Below are 22,729 nucleotides of genomic sequence, written 5' to 3' on the forward strand. Positions count from 1 at the left end.
GGGTTTTGTTGTCAGCAGAGGATGGTCTGAGCAGCAGTGTATGCCTGAGAAAATTGGTGTTTGCCTTGTGCTCACTGCTGCTTCGGAGAGTGGTCATTAGACGAAATCTGATTCTGGTGCTGTCGTTGGAAGGGTAGGTTATTGTCTTCTCCTCAGAAGCTTTTTTCCTACTAGAGAAATGATAGCAGTATCAACATTTTGTTGGTACTCCATTCCTCTGCAAAGAAGGTAAAGATATTCCCTTCCCAGTAGGAATAGCAAGAATTTTTATTCTAGCCCCCATCCCCTCCCCACAAATAAAAGAATCACTTTCCCCACTCCATTTATAAAGCTGCTGGCTTTAAAAACGCAGAGAGGATCTGCTAATGATAACTGCAGAGGACCAAATACATTATTGTTTTACATCCGGAGTTTTAGAAATGTACAAATGTAATCCAGCCTTGTAAAGTGCTTTGTCAACATCACTGCCACGCTGCTCTTGAGATGCCTCGGAATAATAGAATCTGTGCAGGCAATTTATCTTCCGCGTGCCACTTTTGTGTGTGGATCTGCACCCTAACTGTGGGCACATCCTACCACTCTACTGACGGTATTCTCTTCTCCCTAATTGGCAACCCAGAGGTTACTTAGACTGTTTTTGATGTCCCGTTACCTACTTCACCCCCTTTTTCTTAAATTAGACACCACACACTGAGTCACGGCAAAGTGTTCGGATGAAGTTTGCTCGGCGTCTGAGAGCATATCAGCTAATAACCCAGACGTACCCTCCATAGACCGCTTCTCGTTGGGGAAGAACTTGCCAGCAAGAATGGCGACAATGCAGATGTTTTCTCTGAGGCTTCTTATCTCCCAAAAAGACACAGGTTGTTCTGACAGGCGAAACAAGGCGGTGCAAATATGCACATTGATCTAATCAGCGGGCGGGAGCGCTGCTTGCACTGGTGCTGCCTGTCCCCAGCACCATTAAAGGCGCCCATTACTCTTTTATTAGCGGTTCCCTCTCTCCCTTATCAGATTTCAGAATGAACATAACTCATGGCAGTGATTTGATCTCTTGTTAAAGAGGATTACAGCTTTGCATTAACTCGGATTGACACAGTTTATAATTCGCTTGTTGATACTCAGGTGGGCGGCGTGATGCATTTGGCCCCCCAGCAGTGCCGAGGGCAGAGGACCCCCATTGATCGTCATTACAGATGGGGACCGGCTCGGAGCCCGGGGCTCAGGCCTTCCTCCTTCCGTAGCGGATAAGGACAGAGGGAACGTCCTCAAGTTCAAACCTGGCTCGTGGGCCAGAGTTTTCCTGCTGGATTGAAAAGAAATCACTGCCCTTGTTGCCTCTGTATTTCCTGATTCCCTGCAGTTCAGTCTTCTAGAATTTTAGAGAATTTGCCTTCTCAGATTGACGCCGAGTTCCAAGCAGGTTGTAGCAAGAGAAAAACACATTTTCTAGAAAGAGATTGTTGGTGCTGAACAGATAAATCTTTTCTCAAAATGGAGTTACTTGACTTTAGAAAGAAACTGCAGTCAAATCCTCATAATTTCTTCAAAGGATTGTGATTCCAGTTTTTCTCCCAAAGGGATATTTCACATTCATTACAGTGGGTATAAATGTTTCTCTTAAGGAATTATTATTTTTAAGTTTTTGTAGTCTATTATTATTGTCTTTTAAAATGCAGTTCTCTTATAGATACTCTGTTAGTCACAGTGAAGTAACTTGTAAGAAAGTAGGCAACAGTTAATATTTGTCACCTGAATTCAGATGTCATCCATCCATATTATTGATGTCTTTCCCACAGCCATCACGGGGCCGCCTGAGCAGCCTGGGTTGCTAAGCTGTGCGGATCATCCTAGCTTTTATTTTTTATTTTTTTATTTTTTTAATTTATTTTGATTTATTTATTTTTTTTGGTCTTTTTGCCGTTTCTAGGGCCGCTCCCGTGGCATATGGAGGTTCCCAGGCTAGGGGTCGAATCAGAGCTGTAGCCGCTGGCCTACACCAGAACCACAGCAACACGGGATCCGAGCCGCGTCTGCAACCTACACCACAGCTCACAGCAACGCTGGATCGTTAACCCACTGAGCAAGGGCAGGGACCGAACCCGCAACCTCATGGTTCCTAGTCGGATTCGTTAACCACTGCGCCACGACGGGAACTCCATACTTTTTTTTTTTTTTTTCATCCTAGCTTTTAAATGTGTTCCTTTGCTATGATTTATCCACCCTGAGTCTGATACCCTTTTTCTGATTGGTAGTGAAGTGACACTTATTGAGCATTTACTATATGTCAGACACTGTACTAAACTCTTCATGTATATTTTCGTTCAATCCTTATAAGAAACCACTGAAGTGATTGATATCTTTACAATAAGAATACTGAGACATTGGTGTTCCCGTTGTGACTCAGCGGGTTAAAAACCTGACATAGTGTCCATGAGGATTCAGGTTCGACCCTTGGCCTCACTCAAGTGGGTTAAGAATCTGACATTGCTGGAGTTCCCGTCGTGGCACAGTGGTTAACAATCTGACTGGGAACCATGAGGTTGCGGGTTTGATCCCTGGCCTTGCTCAGTGGGTTAAGGATCCGGCGTTGCTGTGAGCTGTGGTGTAGGTCGCAGATGTGGCTCGGATCCCACGTTGCTGTGGCTCTGGCGTAAGCCGGTGGCTGCAGCTCTGATTAGACCCCTAGCCTGGGAACCTCCATATGCTGCGGGAAGCAGCCCTAGAAAAGGCAAAAAAAAGACAAAAAAAAAAAGAATCTGGCATTGCTGAGAGCTGAGGCGTAGGTTGTAGATGCGGCTTGGTGTTGCAGTGGCTGTGAGGTAGACCACAGCTGCAGCTCGGATTTGATCCCTAGCCTGGGAACGTCCATATGCTGCAGGGGCAGCCTGGGGAAAACAAATAAAAATAAAAATAAATAAAGAGTAGAGAGACATGGAACAATTTGTAACTTGCCCAAGATAAACAGCAAGTTTGTAGCAGAGCTAGTGTATGCATCTGGGAATGCGGCTCCTGACCCCTGCCATTGTTTCCAAGAAATCAGCAGGCTTTCAGAAATATGTGGCAATAATGTACAAAGGGAAGCCCCCCTCCACCCCCAACACACATACACAGGGTCTTTCTCGCCATTCAGAACTTGCTTGGGGAGGGAGAAAACTTACTTGGATTAAAACAGTTTTTTCTTGTTATTATAGTAAAAATGCTTTTCACCTATTGAGCTGTTCACATTTTAGTGTGAATCACTGAATTTCCAGACCTGCTCTTTTTTTTTTTTTTGGCCTTTTGTCCTTTTAGGGCCGCACTTGCGGGATATGGAGGTTCCCAGGCTAGGGGTCTAATCAGAGCTGTAGCTGCCAGCCTACACCACAGCCACAGCAACGCCAGATTCAAGCCGTGTCTGTAACCTACACCACAGCTCATGGCAACACCGGGTCCTTAACCAAGGGAGTGAGGCCAGGGATGGAACCCACAACCTCATGGTTCCTAGTCGGATTCGTTAACCACTGAGCCAGAATGGGAACTCCCCTTACTGCTTCTTTTTGAGCCTAGATTTATTTCACTTCCCGCGTCCTCTGTTATACCAGCAGCCTCAGAACCACTAGTCTATCTAATTCGTTCCAGATGTCGTTGCCAGGTTACCCCTTCCTAAGAGAGCACTTAGAGCATGCTCTTCCTCGTTGCCCTCAGACTAAAAAGCCGTACTGGAACCTGCCACTTGAGGCCTGCAGGGACTTGTCGTCCTGCTGCCTTTCTTTCCTCATCACCTGGTTTGATGTGCAGGCCCTTTGTGCTGTCCTGTGGGCTAGGCGCCCCCCCTGCCATGTCTTGGGACACACTCCCTGCTCCTCCCGCTAGTGTCTCTTGCCCCTGCCCCTCCCACCTTGGCTCCCTTACCCCACCTGCCTAGCCCCTGCCCCTCCGCCTCCCACCCCACCTCCCCTACCCCATCTCCTCCTCCCCCCTCCCTCCCCACCCCACCTCTCCTACACACTCCAGTGCTTTCCTGTCTTGGGGTTCCTAGTCCCTTGGTCCATACCAGCCTTTCCAGGGAGACTGATGGTTCCCCATCTCCCACCGAGTAGGCTCTTTCATCCCTGCTTTATTTGTTCCTCTCTAAAAGTACTTATTACCGATCACCAACATACTTACTAGGGTTTTTTTTTTTTTTTTTTTTTTGCTAAGAATGCTTAATTTATAAGTCAGAGTAGATTGTGTATGTTTACTATAATCCTGTATTTGGTATTATTGAGGTTTTGTGTTCATACATGTGGAATAATATATTTTGGTTCCAGTTGTATCTTGCCTTCCTTATTATATTGCATTTTTGTAGCACAAGTATCATTTGCAAAATAATTTATTTAAAGTCTTTTCTGGAATTTTCTTACGGTGCAGTGGGTTCAGGATCCAGCATTGTCAATGCAGAATTCTATCCCTGGCCTGGGAACTTCACGTGCCATGGGTGCGGTCAAAAGAATAAAAGAATCAAGGAGTTTCCTGCTTGATGTCAGCCTCTTCTAGGCTAGAGAACGGACTCCAGATCCTCACCTGTTCTTCCCCAGCCCCCAGGCAGTGTGACCGCGAAGAAATCCTCTCTCTTCTTTATAAAGCGAAAATAGATAGTCCTTCTATTAGACTGCTCATTAGAGTCTTGAGAATGGAATGTTCTTTGTAATTTTTTATTTCTGAGATGGACTGTTTTAATGATATCTCTACAGATAATTGATTAAACAAAACTTAGGTTTTCACATGCGTACGTATTATGACATTGTCTGTCTGCAACACAGACGTCCCCATTTCTGTGCAGACCTGAGAAGAGCTAGCTGTAGGTCTCCTGTCTGAAAAGCCTTTAAAGGCCTTCAGCTCATGAGTCTGTTACTTAATAAGAATTTGCTAGTAAGATTATTTTTGAAAACAGTCCTTTTCCAAAGCCTTCCTGCCTTTTACAAAAACCTCTGCAAGTCATCTAACTCCTTAAATTCACAGGTTTTCATGGACTTACAGTGGGGTTACAGCTCTATAAACCCACCGTAAGTTGAAAATATCACAGGTTGAAAACGCATTTAATATACCTAGCCTTCTGCCATCCCGACTGAACCCAGCCCACCTTAAACTGCTCAGAAGAGTTAGACAGAACTGTAGCCAGCACAAAGCCTGTTGCATAATCAAGTGTTGAGTGTCGCATGTCGTTGATTGGATACTATCCTGAAAGTGAGCCACAGAAGGGTTGTCCGTGTGTCTCTTGCCCGCCCGCTCCAAGGTCACCTGGCTGCCTGGGAGCTGCCCCGTGTCAGTGGTGAGGATTTCGGGCACCTCGCCAGCCCAGGGAGAGGTCACAGTTCATAACTCTAAGTCCAGTTTCTCCTAAGTGCGCATTGCTTTTGTACCATCATAAAGTCCAAAACTTTTGAGCCATGGTGAGCCGAGGACCGTCTACACTTCGCTCTGTCCCCACAGCACTTCGTACGCAGCCGTTTCCCCACCAGCTTTTGCCCCCATTCTCTGGGGACCCTGTCTCCACGCAGGGACGTTGTACCGCCTGATGGGCCAGCTCCGTGTCCCATTCTTCACTCTCAGCCACACAGGCGAAGCCGCAGAGACAGAGTCCAGCTTTGGGCCTTCTCGTTCCTAGTCCTTTACCTAGAGGATTTCTGAGGTCTTTTTACTTAGGATGAACCCTGGGACAGGCTCTTTCAAGAACACTCTTGTATTTCCACCGTTTCCAAAGCATGTATGTGGCAAACTCGGTGCTACTGTAGGTTCTCTCCTGCCCAGTAACCCTACTGGCTGTGGTTTCCGGCGGCCCTTCTGCTCAGTACTGGTTACTGTGGAAACGTGGAGTATTTGGACAGGGCTCTGTGATGAGCAGTTCTAGTTTTAGGTCAGTTTCTTTGGACTGCTTTCAGGGTTTGGTTTAAGAAAGCAGTTCTGGAATGGCTCCTGCCTGTGCATTAACAAGGCATCGTAGTCCCTGGTTACCTTTGTTGTTTCTCGTGTTGGTATCAAGTGTCAAACCAAAACGGGGTGTGTAGATAAAGGGCATCGCCTCATTGTACTTCGGGGAGTCGGGCACTTGTAACGGGAAAAGCTGTTAGTGACAGCCCTGGAAGCGAGTCCTGCATGAGCCATCCCCACACCCTGTGTGTTTATCCTCTGTCTCCCTCTGGGGAGCAGGCCGCTTTATAAACATTAGCTCTTCTACCCTCTGGGCACCTCCACTTAAAAGGTAAATAAGACTGAAGGCTCTTTCTTCTCCAATATAGATGAGGAAACATTGGCCCAGAGAGGGAAATTACTTGGTCAGGGGCAGGGGAGGCCCCGGGGTGCTGGGCGTCCCCGCAGTGGGCCTGGGCAGTGGGCGGCCCTGACACGCAGAAGCTGCTCCTGGCCGCTTCCCCTTTCTGCTTCTGGAGGCTGGTGGGGGTTGGGCCTTTTGTCTGGTGTGGAATGTGAAATGCTGCAAAGAGGAGCAATTGTTCTTCAATGCTTTGTGCTCCCTTATAAGAAAGAAGAAATCAATACACATTTTCTCCACCATGCACTTGGCAGCACTCGGCCTCCTCGTCCACCTCTCCATCCTGCAGGGGAGGCGTAGCCCTGCAACAAAACAGACTCACCAGCTTCCAGGGGCAGAAATGCAAACCACTCATTCTGCACTTAGCAGTCAGGCTTTTAAAAACCAGTCCTGTAACTGGTGGACGTCAGGGACTTCTGACTTCACTGTCTGGTTGGTGAACTGAGGCGGGTGGCTGGGGAGGTGCCCAGTTGCAGACATCCGGAAGCCGAGGGCCCCTGGTCACTGCTCCTGGGAAGGTGCCTGGCAGGTGTCTGGATAAAACTCCATTTCCCCCGCCCCCTGCCCCGTGCCCCCCCCCCAGTTTCTCTCTGATTTACAGAGGGGAGGGGGAAGGTCTTTGAAGGAAACCTTTAAAAATAAAGAAATTGACAGGTGTAGGGTATCAGTTGGCATTTATCAATTAATGTAAGTAATCTGTCCAGACAAGAGCCCCATCTCAGGGTGATTTTATATTTTAATCAGACAGTGTGGTACTGATACCTGTAGCTTCCTGCCATTAAACAGGTAGGTGTGGGGCCTGAATGACAGAGAATTTGCTGCCATTAACAAAGGTAGTTTACGTGAACAGCTTTACAGGGCCTGGTGGGGGTCAGTTTATTGGCGTTGGAGGCTCTGCCTGGGCGAGGGTGCGGGCGTCCTTCCCACCGAGGAGATGGGCAGACCTGGGGCCAGGAGGAGTTGGCCAGGGGAGGCGTCCCGAGAGAAGAGGAACGGGGAGGAGGGCCGAGAGCAGAAGCCGGGGGGCGGGGAGGGGGCTGTGGAAGGAAGATGGAAAAGACCAAGAGGGCGGAGCCCAAGCAACTCGAGGTGGTCGCACCTGTGGCGCGTGGGGGGCGGGGCCGGCAGCACCTGCTCTGAGGGCCCCCAAGGGACCTACGTGTCCTGCCAGTGTTAGTGGGGCTTTTGGTAAAGTCAGTCCTCCAGCTTTTCACTGGAAGTAACGCATGCTTTGCTGAAACTCTGTGGGTCGAAGACAAACACGTTCATTAATTTCTGTGTGTTTTGACCCCCGAAAAAGTAGCCGTTAAGCTGGAGCTGAGGGAAGCGTCATCCTCGGCCGCCCCCAGCCCTGGGCAGTCGGGCCGCAGTCCTGATAGGGCTACAAATGTAACTCAGTGTCAGCCTTCCCTCCGTGCAGTCGGAGGAAGTGATTCACGTCTAAGCAGTGAAGCATCCCCGGGCTTTTAACAGGAGCTGTTAGAGGGGCTGCTGTTTGAACAAGGAGCTTCATCTTCCTGAAGCCAGCAGTCACAAAGCCGTAAACACGGCACCGGCCAACTCTATTGCCAGGATCGTGGTGGCTTGACGTTAATATTAAACATCTCCAGCAAGGCAGGGAAAGCTCCACAGCCCAGCCACAGAATCAAAATAAATAAAAATAAAGAGAAAACCCTGCTAAAAGCGGTGAGATGATTTGTCGTCTTTCCTTCGCGAGGCCATTTGTCTTCTCTCGCATCAAATCTGTTATAAAACAGTCAAACTGTGAAAGTGGAAATCATCCTGGGAATATGGAATATTAATGCACCGGGGGGAGGTGACATCCCTGTTGTCGAGAGTCGCCCCCCCCTCCTTTTTTTGTACAAGTCCACCAAGGTAAATTATTTTTCTTTAAAAGAATTTGAAAGACTTGAAGCTGGTGGTAGGATGATGGAAGTTTCAAGTATTTCTCTTCCATGTATAAGTGGAGTGAATTTGTAACTGGTTTGGGCACGAGGAGGGAGCACGGGTGGGGAGAAAACCTTTGCAGATTCACCCCTCGTTCTCTCTCCCCTCTCCTTCCTCTCCCCAGCCGTTCAGGTCCTTTGTTTGGGGCCCGAACCTGCATCTTTGAACATTTATAAATCTCGAGTCTGTCTGATCTTTAGGAGACAGGCCAGAGGCCACATGTCACCATCTGTAATTTAAAGCTCTGGGGCTAAAAGCATTTGCAGAGGTTTGAAGGACCTAGTTCTGACCTGACCAAAGGAGCGAATTGGAATAGACCTTCCAGAGTCTCCTTCAAGCACTGGGGAGGATGATGATGGGGGGCAGACGCACTAGGTAATTTATGGCCACAGTTTATGGGGAGCCTCCTGGTTGCCCAGTCCGCTTAGAAATGCATCGTGTGCTGCCACCTTGTGGCAGGTTCAGGCAGCTGCAATTGGCTCTTTCAGAGCTTGTGAAGCGTTCAGCCAGGTTCTGATGGGAGATTTGCTTGTACCCAGATCTAGGTAATTAGTAATAGGTGAAGGCATTCTTTGAGTCCCTGTTGCCTTGCTGACTTGATCCTGTTAAGAAAAAAGTCCTTGGGAAGAGAAGGCTGCTTTCTTCTCTTTTCACCTTCCTTGGTTTTGTGTGTATTATTTTGGGGTATGAAATTGTGATGGCACTTCAGAAGTAAAGGCTGTGATGCACTTTTTGTTGCTGGCGGTGTTGGGAGGAAAGTGAGGGAGTTACATGCTGACCTTTCGGCTGCATTCAGGAATTCTGGATTTTCTGCTCTCATTATTCTTTTATGTCATTCTGAGTAAATGACACCCACCCCCCCCCAAGGCATATTTCTGTCTCTTCACTTGCACTGCCTTCCTCACCATCCAGGCTTCTGGAGAGACAGAGTCCTGGGATGTGTGCTCTGCCTCTGATCCCACAGGGCACATAGCGCCCAGGAGCACAGGGCAACTGCCTGCTGATATAGTTCCCTTCTTAGGGCATAGAGACATTTCTCAAACATCTTCCTCTCTCTTCAAAGTCTCTGACACAGAGCGCAGTGTATTTGGGTCAGAGGAAGCAGAAGGAATGGAAAATTAAGGAAAGGGCCGTCTTTAGTGTTTTGGAGAGCAGATCCCAAAGCAGCCAGGTGGTTGGGGTTGGGTTAGGAGACCCTTGGGGGTTGTGTTAGTAGCACATGCCAAGTGATCGTGGGCGAGATGCCCTTTTCAGGTGGCATCTGGGGTGGCCTGAGCACTTTGGCAGGTGGAACAGAGAGTGGAAGCTCTGTGAGGGCAGGAAAGGGCATGCTGAGGACAGAGGAGGCCACCAAGACTGTGCCGACATGCCGGCGTGGGCTCAGAGGCCCAAGGCCTTACCCTTGGCTCCTTGGCCAACTGGAGGACCCAGAGCGGTTCCTCCAGGCTGGCAGAACAACTCCAGCTTGGACATAGCGGGAACGGACTGTTTCTTTTCCCGTAGAGGACAGATTTAGTGAAAGACAGCAGCCGTTGAAATGCTGCCCCAGGCGAGAGCAGTCAGCTGGCCCTCTCCTGTCTCCTGGCTGTGGAGGGCCTGGAGGGGGTGGGGTGGAGGTCCCACAGCAGCAGGGTGAGGGAGTGCCTGGAAGAAGAACGTCCCTGCATCTCCGAATGGAGCAGGTGGTCCTGGATGGAATTACCTCTCACCTTCCCAGCTCAGCTGCTGCGTGTCCTGTGTGTCTCTGCCATCCTGCAAAACCTAACAGCTAACAGGCATCCAGGTGACTTGTGTGAGTTTATCATACCTGTGTGTCATACTCTGAGGCTGGGGTCCATCCTCATCGAATACACGTTTATAAGCTTCCGCAGCGCTCATAAGTAGAGTTTTCAAAGCCGGGGTGGAGGAGGCACCTATCACTAACATCGTCCTCAGGTCTGCCCAGAGCCGCCGCGGCGGTCAGTGTGAGTTTCTGGTCCAGCCGTGTCTGTGCTGGCTCACAGGGGCTTGGGTTTGATTGAGGGTCCCCTGCACGCGAGCGCCGCTGGAATCAGAGCCTTCGTCCCACTCTCCCTTTATGCATTTCGTCATCCTTGGATTCTCAAATGTGTGTCTGAGACCCGGAGTTCTGCAGAAGCGCGCCCCACGGTGCTCTCGAGCATCCAGGGTGCAGGGAGGGGCAGGGGCGGGGGTGGGGAAGCCCGCGCTCCGGGAGGTGGCTTGTGTGTTTAGGGAGGGGACACCCCTCCCCCGGTGAAGCAACAAATGAATAACCTCAACTGCATCAGGAGAAAATTCTATGCATAGTTTTAATCAGGAAGGCAGTGGTATTGTGTCCACTGGCACGCTTGGAAAATGCGTGTGTAACATGTGCTCGGAGAATGGCGTGGACTCTTGTTGGAGGCTATGCAGGTTTCCTTGGGGAGTGGCGGCCTGGCCACTGGCTCTCCGCTGTCTGCCTGCCATTGGCCATGGGGACAGGTGGGACAGTGGGGCCGGAGTGGGAGGGTGTGGCCGGCACAGGCAGTCACCTGGGTCCCAGGTGCTGTGGGCTCCTGACCTAGCAGATGGCAGCCCCGCGCAGCTCAGCTGCAGGGCTCGAGTGCTGCTTGTCCAGATAACAGCATGAGAGACCCTGGTCTGTGCTGTGGTCGCTGAGGGGCCCCGCTGCGCTGCGACGCTGTACACTGAGGGCCGCTTCAAACCTCACAGCCAGCCAGCCAGCCAGCCAGGGTGCAGGTAAGTCTCTTCAGAAGAATCCCATAGTAAATAAGCCGAATCCCCCCCCCCCCCCACACGCACACACGCGCTCTCTTTATGGAAAACGGCTGCTAATCCATGATCATTTTTTTTCCAGAAACAGGTTTTATGATAATATAGTAAAAATATTAAATTAGAAAATGCCTCACTAAGGGTTATAAAACCTCACTACACTAGAGATAGGTAATTATCCCCTCTACAGCCTAAATGACAGTTTAAAAGAAATAAAAATGTTAGTGCCCATTACTTGCTTTTGTAGGTTGCAATAAAGGGTAAGTTAAATTTTAATTCAAGGAAGAGCCCCTGCTGTCGACCTTCTACCTCAGGTCCAAGTCCTGTTAATTACTCTGTAGGTTATTCTCCTGCATGATACCAACATTCATACATTTTCCACCGTGGACATTCCCACTGGCCATTGAGGCCGGGGCTGGGGGAGGGGGGACAAAACGGGGAAGGCATTTCAGCTCAGGGAGTCAAATCTTGATTCTTAATGTGATAGGGAGCAGGAATTATGTATTTAAAAAAAGAAGAAGAAGAAGAACCAAGTTCATTATGCATTGCCTTAAGGGGACTTCAAGTATTAAACCATCCACTTACCCTGGAGAATGGGCTGGAGACAAGGTTAACCTGAAGGATTGATAGTTCAGCTTCTCTGCGAGGCTAAATCCCGGGTAGGAACGATGCTGCGGGGGAAACGTCCTGTGCAGCAGAAGGCAGTCTGACCCTCTGTCCCGTCGGTGGCTTTTCTTTACCTGGTTCTGTTTTTAGCTTTGTTTTCTTTTCTGGGGATGGGATAAGGACATGGATGTGTCCTGCTTCTTTCCAGATGCTTTCCTCCACCCCCACCGCCAGCATTGGCACAGGCCTAGTACCTGCCTGGCTCAGTATACCTGCCACCGCCGCCTTGGTCTTCAGCCTGGGGGATGCAGGTCTTCCAAGGAGAAGCAGGATCCCCCTCGCCTCGCCTTTCGCACTTGTCCTCACCAGACAAAATGCCCCTTCTTCCCCTGACCTGGGACAGTGCCCAGGGTCCAGAGTGGGAAAACCACACGAAAGGACTGCTCCAGACAACACAGGGGCAGGCTTGACAGCGGCTGTGACCTAGGACTGGGAACAGATCCCTGCTGCTCAGGTGGCTCCTGGGTCTTGATTCTCACCAGAATTGCAGGAGAACCTAATTGCATTGTTGGCTGTAGATCATTAAAACTAATTTTTGGTGGTAGCTCACTATGTGATGGAGCATGTAATTCAGAAGGAATGGAAAGGATTGTCATTGCTGTAGCAAAACTCCCTCATTCCCGTATCTGCGTTTACATGACAGAGTTTCTCAGCACTTCCAGTCTACAAAAGCTAAAGGCAGGAATGGAATCGAGGCCAACCCCCCTTTCACTCCAATGATATGTAAGATTCACCCATGGAATGGGAATGGAGGGAGGGCCTCATCCATAGCATTAAGAGACAATGTCCAGTATTTTACATACTTACGTGTATTAAAATTTTTACCAAAATTATGCTACATTTTATTATATTGTTATTGTATATGCCAAAGGCACCCTAATAATAATTATAATGGTAACACAATCCAGAAGCAGTTTTTAAAAATTACTTAGAGCCTTTATGGTCTCAAGAAATTAAAATAATTTTGTTTCAACTTTTTAAATTTCAAAAAGTGTTTCAATTTGCATACTTTTGTGGCCAAGAAGTATGGTAGGGTGATAAAGAGAAGACTTTCAAGCATAAAACAATTATATTAGGACAAAAATCTGTAGGGAAAAATCAAAGGAAAATTCAAGCTTAAAAGCAAAAAGATGTCGCAAAATTTCCAAGTTAAAGAGTTTGTTTATATGTTGTGTAAATGAATGATAATGGATATCAAATCAGTATGGCATATAGATTCCACTGGGTGTATTACAAAAGGGATGTATAAGTTTTATTTTAAAAGTTTGTATTCACAATATTCTAGTAACTACATCCTCTGACTGTTAAACTTACCAAGAAAAATTTTATGCGTCAACTTCAAAATGTGCGCAGGGGCTGCCGGATTTTGTACTGTTAGGGGACATGCAGAGACGCTTGGGGGCCAGCACCCCAGACCTCACCCCCCCTGGGTGGCTGTGGTTTTTCCAGCTCTGCCCTAGGCAGAGCCTCTGCCGGGACAGATGGGCGGGGGCCGAGCTGGGGTCTTCATGGTGACACTCTCAGACCCCAGGAGGGTCTTTGGAGTGGGGGCTGAGGGGGAGAAGCCGGGGGAGGCGGGGAGTGGGGACAGGAGTCGGTTGGAAGCCTGCCGCCACGTTCTTGGTACGCGACATGGGGAGACCTGAAGCAGCGGAGGCCTGGAGAAGCAGGGGAGTTGGAGATACTTTGCAGGCAGAAGCAGTCCCTGATTGCGGGGGGGGAGGGGGGGGTGCGCGAGGAGGACTTAGAACTTGAAACTGCTTGGGGATTTTTAGATTGGAATAATCCCTTACTCATATTTTCTCTCTTTCTGTAAAAATATTTTAAGAGCCCAGACCACTCAGCTTTCCAGGTTGCTTTGCTGCGAACAGCTGCATGTGTTTGGCAGCTTTGCCCACCTGAGTGTGAAATGATGTCCTATCAAAACATGGGTCTCAGCATTTCCCTCTCTGCTCCTGACATGTGAACCCTGCTGCGGACAGTAACTGCTGCCCTGGCCCAGGCGGTTCACTGATACTGCGGCGCGGCGCCGAGTGGAGCGGAGCGTTTGCTCCGCGGTAATGATGGGGGCTGGGGCCGGGGCCGGGGCCGGGCAGGCAGAGGCTGGTGGGGTGCCTGTGAAGGGCTAAATGGGCGCTGTGCCTCTGCAGCCCCAGCTCATCCGACGATGCCGCCTTAAAGCTACACTGTCCTCTTTGTCACGGTGACTCTCCTCTTAATGCCATTTAATTTCTTTGTGGAAATGGCTGGAGAGACTTGTCCTTATTGGCAAATAGGCAGGCCATCGTGTGACAAAGTGACGCCTGGGCAGGGCACAGCTGTCTTTTATGTGACAGAGCTGGTGATTTGGAAGCCAGCACCTTTGGAGGGGAGGCCGCCTGCCTCTCATTTGCATCTGGTCTGAAGCTGCCTTCCACCTTTGTACCCGCCTGGTCAAGGGCGCACCCAGCAGATGTGTGCAGCTTAGGAACAAAAGAGACCCTGGGTTCAGGGTGAACTCGCATCCTTTGTCTGTAGGCCCAGGGGTACCATGGACGGCTGAGGGTACCAGTAAACTCTTGCCATAAAATCCCTGTAATATGGGAGGCCTTCTGTTTCCTGGTTGCGTTTTTCCTGCCTGCCCTGTGGCCCCTAGCATGTGAGTGTAGTTTATAAACTTGGCCCCTGGTTCCTTCTTTAAGACTTTGCTCTTTTTTAAAAGTTTGCATATGCTATCCCTGCTGTTGGGTTTTCTAATTGTAGTACCTCTGTTGATACCGACCACTATAGCCGGGTGACTTCAAAAACAGGCTTGAAGGGAGTTCCTGTTGTGGCTCAGTGGTAATGAACCTGACTGGTATCTGTGAGGTTGCAGGTTAGATCCCTGGCCTTGGGTTAAGTAAGGATCTGGCGTTGCCATGAGCTGTGGTGTCGGTCACAGACGCAGCTCGGATCTGGCCTGCTGTGGCCGTGGTGTAGATTGTGGGCTGTTGACCCCTAGCCTGGGAACTTCCATGTGCCATGGGTACGGCCCTAAAAAGACAAAAAAAAAAAAACCCCACAAAAACCCCAAAACAGGTTAACAAGTTTTAGTGTTGAAGTCTGGCTGAACTGAAAATAGCTATTTGAAAGATGGGTTTTTTTTGTTTTGGTTTTGTGTTGAGGATGATTGGCTGAGGATGAGTCTCAGATAATGAGAGCACTTTTAAAAGCCTGTTTTCGTAGCAAGGATGGCAGGCTGTATTTTATGGTCAGGTCCTGAAAACATAAAACAGAGCAGGCACAGCTTTCTCCCGAGGTCATTTACTCGCTGGTCCATGACCTTCGCCTGCAAGAGCTCGCCCTCCTTCCCTGGGTCCGTGGCCAGACCTGCCCGGTCCCAGCAGCCCCCGCCTCCCCATGGCCTCTACCCGCTTGGACCCTGGGGCTCCTCGCATCTCCTCGGGGAGACTGTTCTGGAGCTGTGGGCCCCACGGTGACTCTGGCGGGGTGGCGGCAGGAACGGGGATGGGAAGGGTCGGTTACTTCAGTTTCATGGCCTCAAGACTAGCACGTTAGGATTTTTTTTTTAACATCAAACCCAACTTTAGAAATAAATTAGCTGGTCGAATTATTTATTAGATGGAGAACAGCGGGCAGGGCCGGGCGTGGGGAAGAGCCTCGGTGCCCGAGCAGCCGCACGAACAGCCACACGTGTGCTGGTAATTGGAATCTTGTTGCTGGGTCATATTCATTGTTTTTCAAGTACTGCCAAGTCCAAGAAAATGTATGAAAACTAAATTATATCCCCTACATCCCATGTCTGATTGAGTCCTCCTCCTCGTGTGGCAGCCTCATACATCCTATTAAAATATTCAATCTTGTTTTCGTACTGAAGAGCCTGTCTGTAAAGGGCGAACTTGGAGAAAACTCGTTCCCCGGAGACAGGGTAACCAGCCACGCTGCGCTGTTTACATGCTCTGCTGTTCGAGTGGCCGCGTCCAGGTCGCCTCCTTCCTTTGTGTGTGTGCACGGGGGCTGTGGGCCGCGTTTTCAATTGGAGACACTGACTGGGGGTATTTCCCAACTTCCTGGTTCTTCTTTAACCTTGGAAAGTCCACCACCATGTTAACCAGCTTGTTTCCTTTGTCTTCCAGGACAGAGTTGTATCGATCTCTTTTTGGCCAACTCAACCCGCCTGACGACGGCCACGGGCACTGAAGGCGCCCGGCCCTCGCCTGAGACCAGACGGACCCAAACGCAGGGGCCCAGCCCGCTGGCCTGTGGGGTTGGGCGGGTGGGAGTCCCGGGCTGGTGCACCATCTGGGACCCCTGCCTGACGAGTGCCAGGAAAGCCTGGACGCCAGCTCCGTGGGCAGAGGGCTCCCCCAACGGCCTTTCACCACCACAAATAAAGAGTGTTTTTATTGTCACCACCGCCACACGTGATTCCTCAGGCAACAGGGAGTGAGTGATTTAGCGCTCCAGCAGGGTGACAGGGCCTTTGGGAGGGTTTGGCTTCTTCCCAAGCAAATGGCTTTCTCTCACAATATACAGCTTCACAGAAGGCCTACGTCTGCGGCGGAGTGGCTGATGGTTAGCGATCGACCATGGCCCTGAGGAACAAGGAATCCCCCACACCTGTCAGCTCTGCCCTGGCCACTCAGCCGCTCGGAGGTGTTTGCCTATTTGTGGCTAAATATAAATCTCTGACTTCTGTTTAGTTTCCTCTTTTCCCCCATAAAGATTCTCCCAGAGTCTTTTTCCCATTCTCACTATTCCTAAATCACTTTATTGAGATGAGCTCTGGTGTAAATCTAAGCGGGAGGAAATGACTCACTTGTTTTTCATCCAAAGGTCAAAAGCTGGAAATTAAATCCCCATAAGGGGGATTTATTGGCCTGCTGTGGTCAGTATGCAATGAGACGCTCTTGCATAAGTAATGCGTGCGTGCGTGCCTGCACGCCAGACTGGCCATCGCCCGGCTCCTCGGCCCACATCCTTACTGGGAGCTATGGACTTAAACGTTGCAGCCAGGCAACTGAGTGCAGGTGTCGATAAGAACTAGTCATTGTTTTTAATTAATTTATTTTTATTTTTTATTTTTGTTTTTTTAGGGCCGCACCCACAGCATATGGAGTTTCCTAGGCTAGGGGTCGAATCAAGAGTTGCAGCTGCCAGCCTACACCAGAACTCACGGCAACGCTGGATCCTTAATCCATTGAGCGAGGCCAGGGATTGAACCAGCCTCCTCATGGATCTTAGTTGGGTTTGTTACTGCTGAGCCACAGCGGGAACTCCTAGTGGTTGTTTTTAAAGTCAGGTTTTGGTATTGTTTTAAAATGTCAAAACCAAGTGACAGATTCCTATGCCCAGGAACCCCACAGATCATTGACCCGTTGTGTGGGGACTGCGATCCAGCACCTAGAGGCTGGGCTCCAGGTGAACGGAGTCCTGAATGTACCCTGCTCGCGGTTTTGTCTTAACATCCAGGCATCTGCTGGGCTGTGGGTGGGGCGATTTGGAGAGGAAGGGTTTTCCGTCTAATGTTAATTGTATCTTGGTACAGGCTGATTGGTTTTTCTTAGCGTGGTAGTTAGCACCTGGGCTTGCCTATCAGCGAAATGTGTAACTAGCAGTGTGTCTCCAGCTACCTAAAAATCAGTCCACAGAAAGCAAAGATTTTCCCCACAGTCCCCCCTGCAAAATGGTCACTCTTTAAAAGAGAGACCAACCGGCCCTGTCCATCCCGAGTAACACACGCTAGAGCACCAGGTAAGTAACCTCTTAACGTGGAACTTCAGGTGAGCCTGGGTGCTGGCCCACATTCCCCTAAGAGACGCAAACTCTCACAGTCTCTCTCTCTGATGAAGAGAAAGATTTAAACGGGTACTTAAAAATATTTGGGGTCCAACATGTTTAATTGAAATGAATTAAAATCAGGAGAAATGAGAAAGCATGGACAGAATTTTCAGTGAAGGGAGGCTTACATTTTAAAATTCAGAAGACCACCCTCCTTCCAGCCAAGAATAAATTGGAAACTATTTTAATTGACACGGATACTGCAATTCAACTGTTACTAGAAAGACAGATTAGTTGATTGATTTGCATTTTAATAAAACTAATACTTTACATTTTGCTGCCTAATGCTGATTTTTAAATGAGTCGAGAACTGTTATCAAGAGTTTCAATCCAGGGCCCTTTTTCCGTGTTGACTGAAGCATTCCTCCCTTTTGTGCGAAGTTTGCTTATTTTCTTTTTGTCCAGCTGCCTCCTCCCCTCAACAGCCTTCCTAAACCACAGGCCCTGAAGATGCCACCAGAGCACTGAGGAGACCGCAGCGCCCACCCTGCCCAGGTTGGTACCCAGAGCCAGAAGCAGGCAGTAGAATAGAGAAGATAAGACTGGCTTCTTAGTCTGTGTCAAAAGTTAATTACAGGTAGTTCCCGTCGTGGCTCAATGATAACGAACCCAACTAGTATCCCCGAGGATGCGGGTTCGATCCCCGACCCCGTTCAACTGGTTAAGGATCCAGCATTGCCGTGAGCTATGGTCACACATGCAGCTTGGATCTCGAATGGCTGTGGCCGTGGTGTAGGCTGGCAGCTATAGCTTGGATTTGACCCCTAACTTGGGAACTACCATGTGCTGCGGGTGTGGCCCTAAAAAGACCACCAAAAAAAAAAGTAATTACAGAAACGTAGAAGGGGCAAGTGAAAACAAGACTGCTGTAATCCCAGTGCCTGGGAAGATCCCTTCTCTCCGCGAACCTGAATTCCCTTTGTAGCTCTTCTCCTGTTTAGATGCTGTGAAGCCCAGTGGACGCCTCTCGGCAGGGACAGGGACAGGCCAGGGGGCAGGGCAGGTGCAAGACTTAGTTTTCACTCTTGGACTTTTGGAAATGTCACTTCCCTTATTAAAGCAATAAAAACAAAATGCCTGTGCAGCCGTCCCCGTCTGCATAACACCCATATGCCACCCACTGAGAACAAGTGGTACATCGTATCCTGCATTTTAATATTAATAGTATTAAGGCTGCTTCCACATTTTTGCAGATATCATTGAAGTACTTTAATTGCTAACTAATAATTCCACGGGGGGCATGTATCTTCAGCCTCGAACAGATCCTCTCTTGTTGAACACTTAAATTGTTACCACTATTGGCTGTTATGAATAATGTTGCAGGAAAGCATTTGTGCATAAAGTTTATGGTTTTTTGAAATTACTGTTTTTCTTGGCATAGATTTTTGGGAGGAAAGTGAACCAAGTGAAAGAGTCCAGGTGCTTTGAAGGCTCTTGGTACTTAGGATGGAGGCTTGTTTAGGGGCCGGGCCCTTGTCGCCTGCCTCAGGCTGGGTTGTCTGCAGCAAATGGGGTTGAGAGGCAGAGAGGAGGTTGGCCCTGAAGTCTGATTCTGGGTTTTATTTCTTGCTCCCCAGGGAACCCTTCAAATCAGGAGCCTCCTCTGGGAGGATTAAAGAGCTGCTGCCTGTAATGTGCTTTGAGATGCTCCAGTGAAAGATGGTGGATAAATGGAAAGTGACACCGGCCTCTCCCTCCCCAGCCCCTGTATCGGGCTTCTGGCCTCTAGATGGCATATAATTTGCTCTCTACTCTCCCCTCTGGTTTTCATGCTCTTTCTACTTTCAGTGCCTTCATCCTCGCATCTCTCAGGTGGGTTTTCCTTGCTTTGTATGGGCTCGTGTGCTTCCTGGCTGCTCTGTTCTGTTTTGGGGTTTACGGTCATTCCCTCTGAGGTCACCGTCCGAGAAGGCTTATTAAGCATCCTCTGGGAACCCCAAGAGCCAAGGGAACGCTGAAGAAAGCCAGCCCCGAGCAGTTCAGCAACAGATTCTCCACCTCCAGTTTGGAAAAGTGGTTTCTGTTCGTGGCTGAGTTTCCTGGTCTCTGCATACATTGTCATAACCTCTCCAAGATTATTGCCTCTTTATCTTCTACCATCTCCTCCAAAGGGAGCTGAGTTTGAGGTTCAGTGACTCCAAAGATGACATTCGTCATGAATCTGGGAACTGTTCCCCACCAGGGAGCAGTCGCTCTGTATATGGGGTGTGTTGAGACCTGGCTCACAGGTGAGGTGGCTCCAGCTCAGTGACACTCCAGACAGGAGAGGCAGAGGGTGTCGCACAGAGGCCTGCCGCTGCAAGAATGCGGGTGTTTCATGCCAGGGCCGCTGGCTGCCCCTCTGCTGACAGCGCTACAGGCCGCCCTGTGTAGTCAAGTTTAACAAAGGCAGATACAAGCCTTGTCTAAAGGAAATGAACCTTGTTTTCTGCATCTGAGTTACGCATACTTTTTACCTGTGTGCTTGTGTTTTGGGGGCCGCTGTGCTAGGAATGAAATTGAGCTTGCCTTAGTCATTCTTGTTTGTTTAAAGCTTATCCATCTCATCTTTCTTTCTTCCTTTTTTTTTTGTTTTTGCTTTCTTTATAACATTTCAAAAATAATTGCCAGTAATTTGGTAAGTTCATTAACTAATTCTCTCTTAAGTCCAGGGGATCCATACTGCCCTGCTGATTTGTATATATTCAATTTGTCCAACAGCTCTATTGACGGAGTTCTCATTACCTGCTCCTCGTCCGGAGGGGAGAGGCGAGGTGCCTGCAGAGTGAGTATGCCTAATCTGACTTTTGTTTTGCTTGTGTATCTATAGATTTCCTTTACCCAGCCTTTCTTGCCCATCGTGTGGGGTCTGCCAATAAGGTCATTGCCTCAGCGGCATTTATATTCCTGAGAAGTTTGCTTGGTTTATTTCCCTGGTTCAGGGCTCTCAGTTCATTTATTGAGGTCAAGGACACTGAATTCTCAGGAAGGAAAATTTAAAAGAATGTAGAGGGGCAAAAAAAAACCCTGCCACCACCAATCCCACATCACTGAGAGTGTAGAAAAAGAACATAAGGTCCCCAGTAGGCATGGGGACAGTAATACATAAAGGTTGCCGCCCCTCCTCCCTCCCCGTCCTCTCCTGTCTTTATGGCCGGGTTGGAAATGAGCTCGGGCTGCTCTGGGCCCGGCGGGCCGCCTGTCATGTGGTGCCGGCTGCTTCTGCTGCCCTCGCTCCCCTTCCCCCCGGTGCTGAGGGGTGTGTTGCCCAGGTCTCACAGAGATTTGGGGGCGCACAATGGGCCGATGTGACGTTTTGAGTCAAGGACAGATAGGAACAGAAGGGGGAGTCATGGGAAGAACCTCGGGGTGTGACCTTGAGGAAGCCTTTTGACCTCTGGGCCTTGGGGTTGGTGGGGGCCGGGGGGTCCTCCTCGGGCCTACGAGGTCGGCCCCTCTGGTTCCCGAGGCGCCTCTGGTTCCCCCCTCCGCCTGCCCCAGTCCCAAAGCAGCTGATCTCCATACCGGCGGCTTGGCAGGCTTGGGTCCAGCATAGATGCAGGAGCATTTTTCCCACCCATTCATTCAGGTCTGTGTTGGCCTACTCTGTGCCACAGGGCTGTCTGGGCAGGTGACCTGGTCTCTAGGGGGCCCTGTTCTCGTCTATCGAGTGAGTGCTGCGTTTTCTAATGTGGGTCTGATCAGAGCGGCACTGGAGCTGCCTCTCTTAATCCTGGCAGAGCTCCTGGCAGCCCAGGCTCTGGCCCTTTTTCAGGCATCGTTTTCCCAGGGCAGTTCTCCAAGGTGAGCGCTCAGTCCAGCATGAGGGCTGCAACCCTGGTGCTTGCGGGCCCTGGCTCTCGGGGCTCAAGCGTCCGCCCCCAAGGGCCCAGCCCCAGGACAGCCAGGTGCGTTAGGACGCAGGTGTGCCTGACACCGAGCGTCAAGCCTGCTAGCCCGCACGGCCAGGGCAGCTCCCAGCGCTGAGTAGCTCCTGCGCCTTCGTAGCCAGCTGCCCTCCGCTCTCCTGGGGGCATTTGGGGGAGCCTGAAGAAGCCTATTGTAGCCCCAGAAGCCTCCAGAGCATCTAGACCATGGCTGTCCAGAAGCACTTCCAGGGTGATAAGAATCAGGCCATTCAGTCCTCACCAGCCATGTGTGGCTTTTGAGCCCTTGTAGAGTGGCTGGTGGCTTCCGGATTGACTAGGTGGGGTCCAGTCAGCAAATGCCAGAATTGTAGGTGGTAACAGATGGGGCAGCGAGAGCTACAGCCGTCCCAGGGCCGAGGGGTGAGGCGTCTGCACAGGCCCGAGCGCAGCAGGGGCAGGGGCCCTGCTCCAGACTCCAGAGCGTGACCTGGGGCACACAAGGGTGTGAGGGAGCCAGCGGTCTGGGACCCAGCGTGGCCCAGGGGGAAGCCTGGGAGCAAGCCTGCCCCCCCCGCCCTCCTGAGGGATTAGGCTGGGGAACTGACTCCCTGATGCCATAAAATTATTTTCCGGTTTGACTCTTGTGTCCTTTAAAGTTGTAGCACATTGCACTTGGTTTTAAGAGCTAAATGTAAGGCTGATACAGAACACTTTAAATGTGATAACTCCGAGTTCATATTGTTCGAGGAGATAAGCAGTAGGAGCAGGTGCTTTGAATTCACTTATCAGCGTTTCGGCAGCCGCCTCGCCCTCCTCACCCCCCACCTGAGCGCTGTGATGTCCCGGGAGGATCTTGGGAGCAGAGGCTTCCCCAGGCCCCAGGGCCACCATTTCATCTGCTGACCTTGCTGGTAAGGTCAGGCCTCTGTTCTCGGTGGGGAGTGGGGGCCCAGGTGTGTGCGGGGCAGGAGTGAGCCCCCCGGCCGGGCCTGGAGCCTCCGCAGCCCTGGGGAGAGTTTGCGTTTTAAGGTCACATCCTGATCTTCATGGAGGAGGGTAAGAGGGGACAAAGGCAAGGCCTAGTTCTCAGTTATATAATTAAACCGAGGTTTTCCTTCCTGAAGGAACAGAAAGAGGCCAAGGACAGCCTAACTGAAACCTCAAGATTGCTTTTCCAGGAGTGGCCCAAGCAAGTGGGCCAAGGCAGACGGTCACCTTTGGTTGACGGGCCATGCGACCCAGCAGGTCCCCGGGCCCTGGTCCGCCAATGACTGCCATCCATGGGGTCGTGGGGAGAGGGGGTCTGCTTGGTACGGGAGCCTTCCCTCTGCTTCCTGGAAGGATGAGCCTTCCGGTCCCCAGGTCCCAGTGGGGAAGTCCGAGC

General features: G+C 50.2%; 1 protein-coding gene across 1 annotated transcript in view; it reads left to right on the forward strand.

The window, feature by feature from the left end:
* Positions 1–16,068, forward strand: part of AATF (apoptosis antagonizing transcription factor) — a 104,002-nt gene extending 87,934 nt beyond the window's left edge. Inside the window, exon 12 of the mRNA XM_047757567.1 lies at positions 15,793–16,068. Coding sequence (XP_047613523.1) covers positions 15,793–15,856 — 64 coding nt within the window. The 3' untranslated portion in view covers positions 15,857–16,068. The remainder of the gene's footprint in view (positions 1–15,792) is intronic.
* The last annotated feature ends 6,661 nt before the right edge of the window (positions 16,069–22,729 follow it).

The sequence above is a fragment of the Phacochoerus africanus genome, chromosome 14 (assembly GCF_016906955.1).
Source record: "Phacochoerus africanus isolate WHEZ1 chromosome 14, ROS_Pafr_v1, whole genome shotgun sequence".
NCBI classification, from domain to species: Eukaryota; Metazoa; Chordata; class Mammalia; order Artiodactyla; family Suidae; genus Phacochoerus; species Phacochoerus africanus.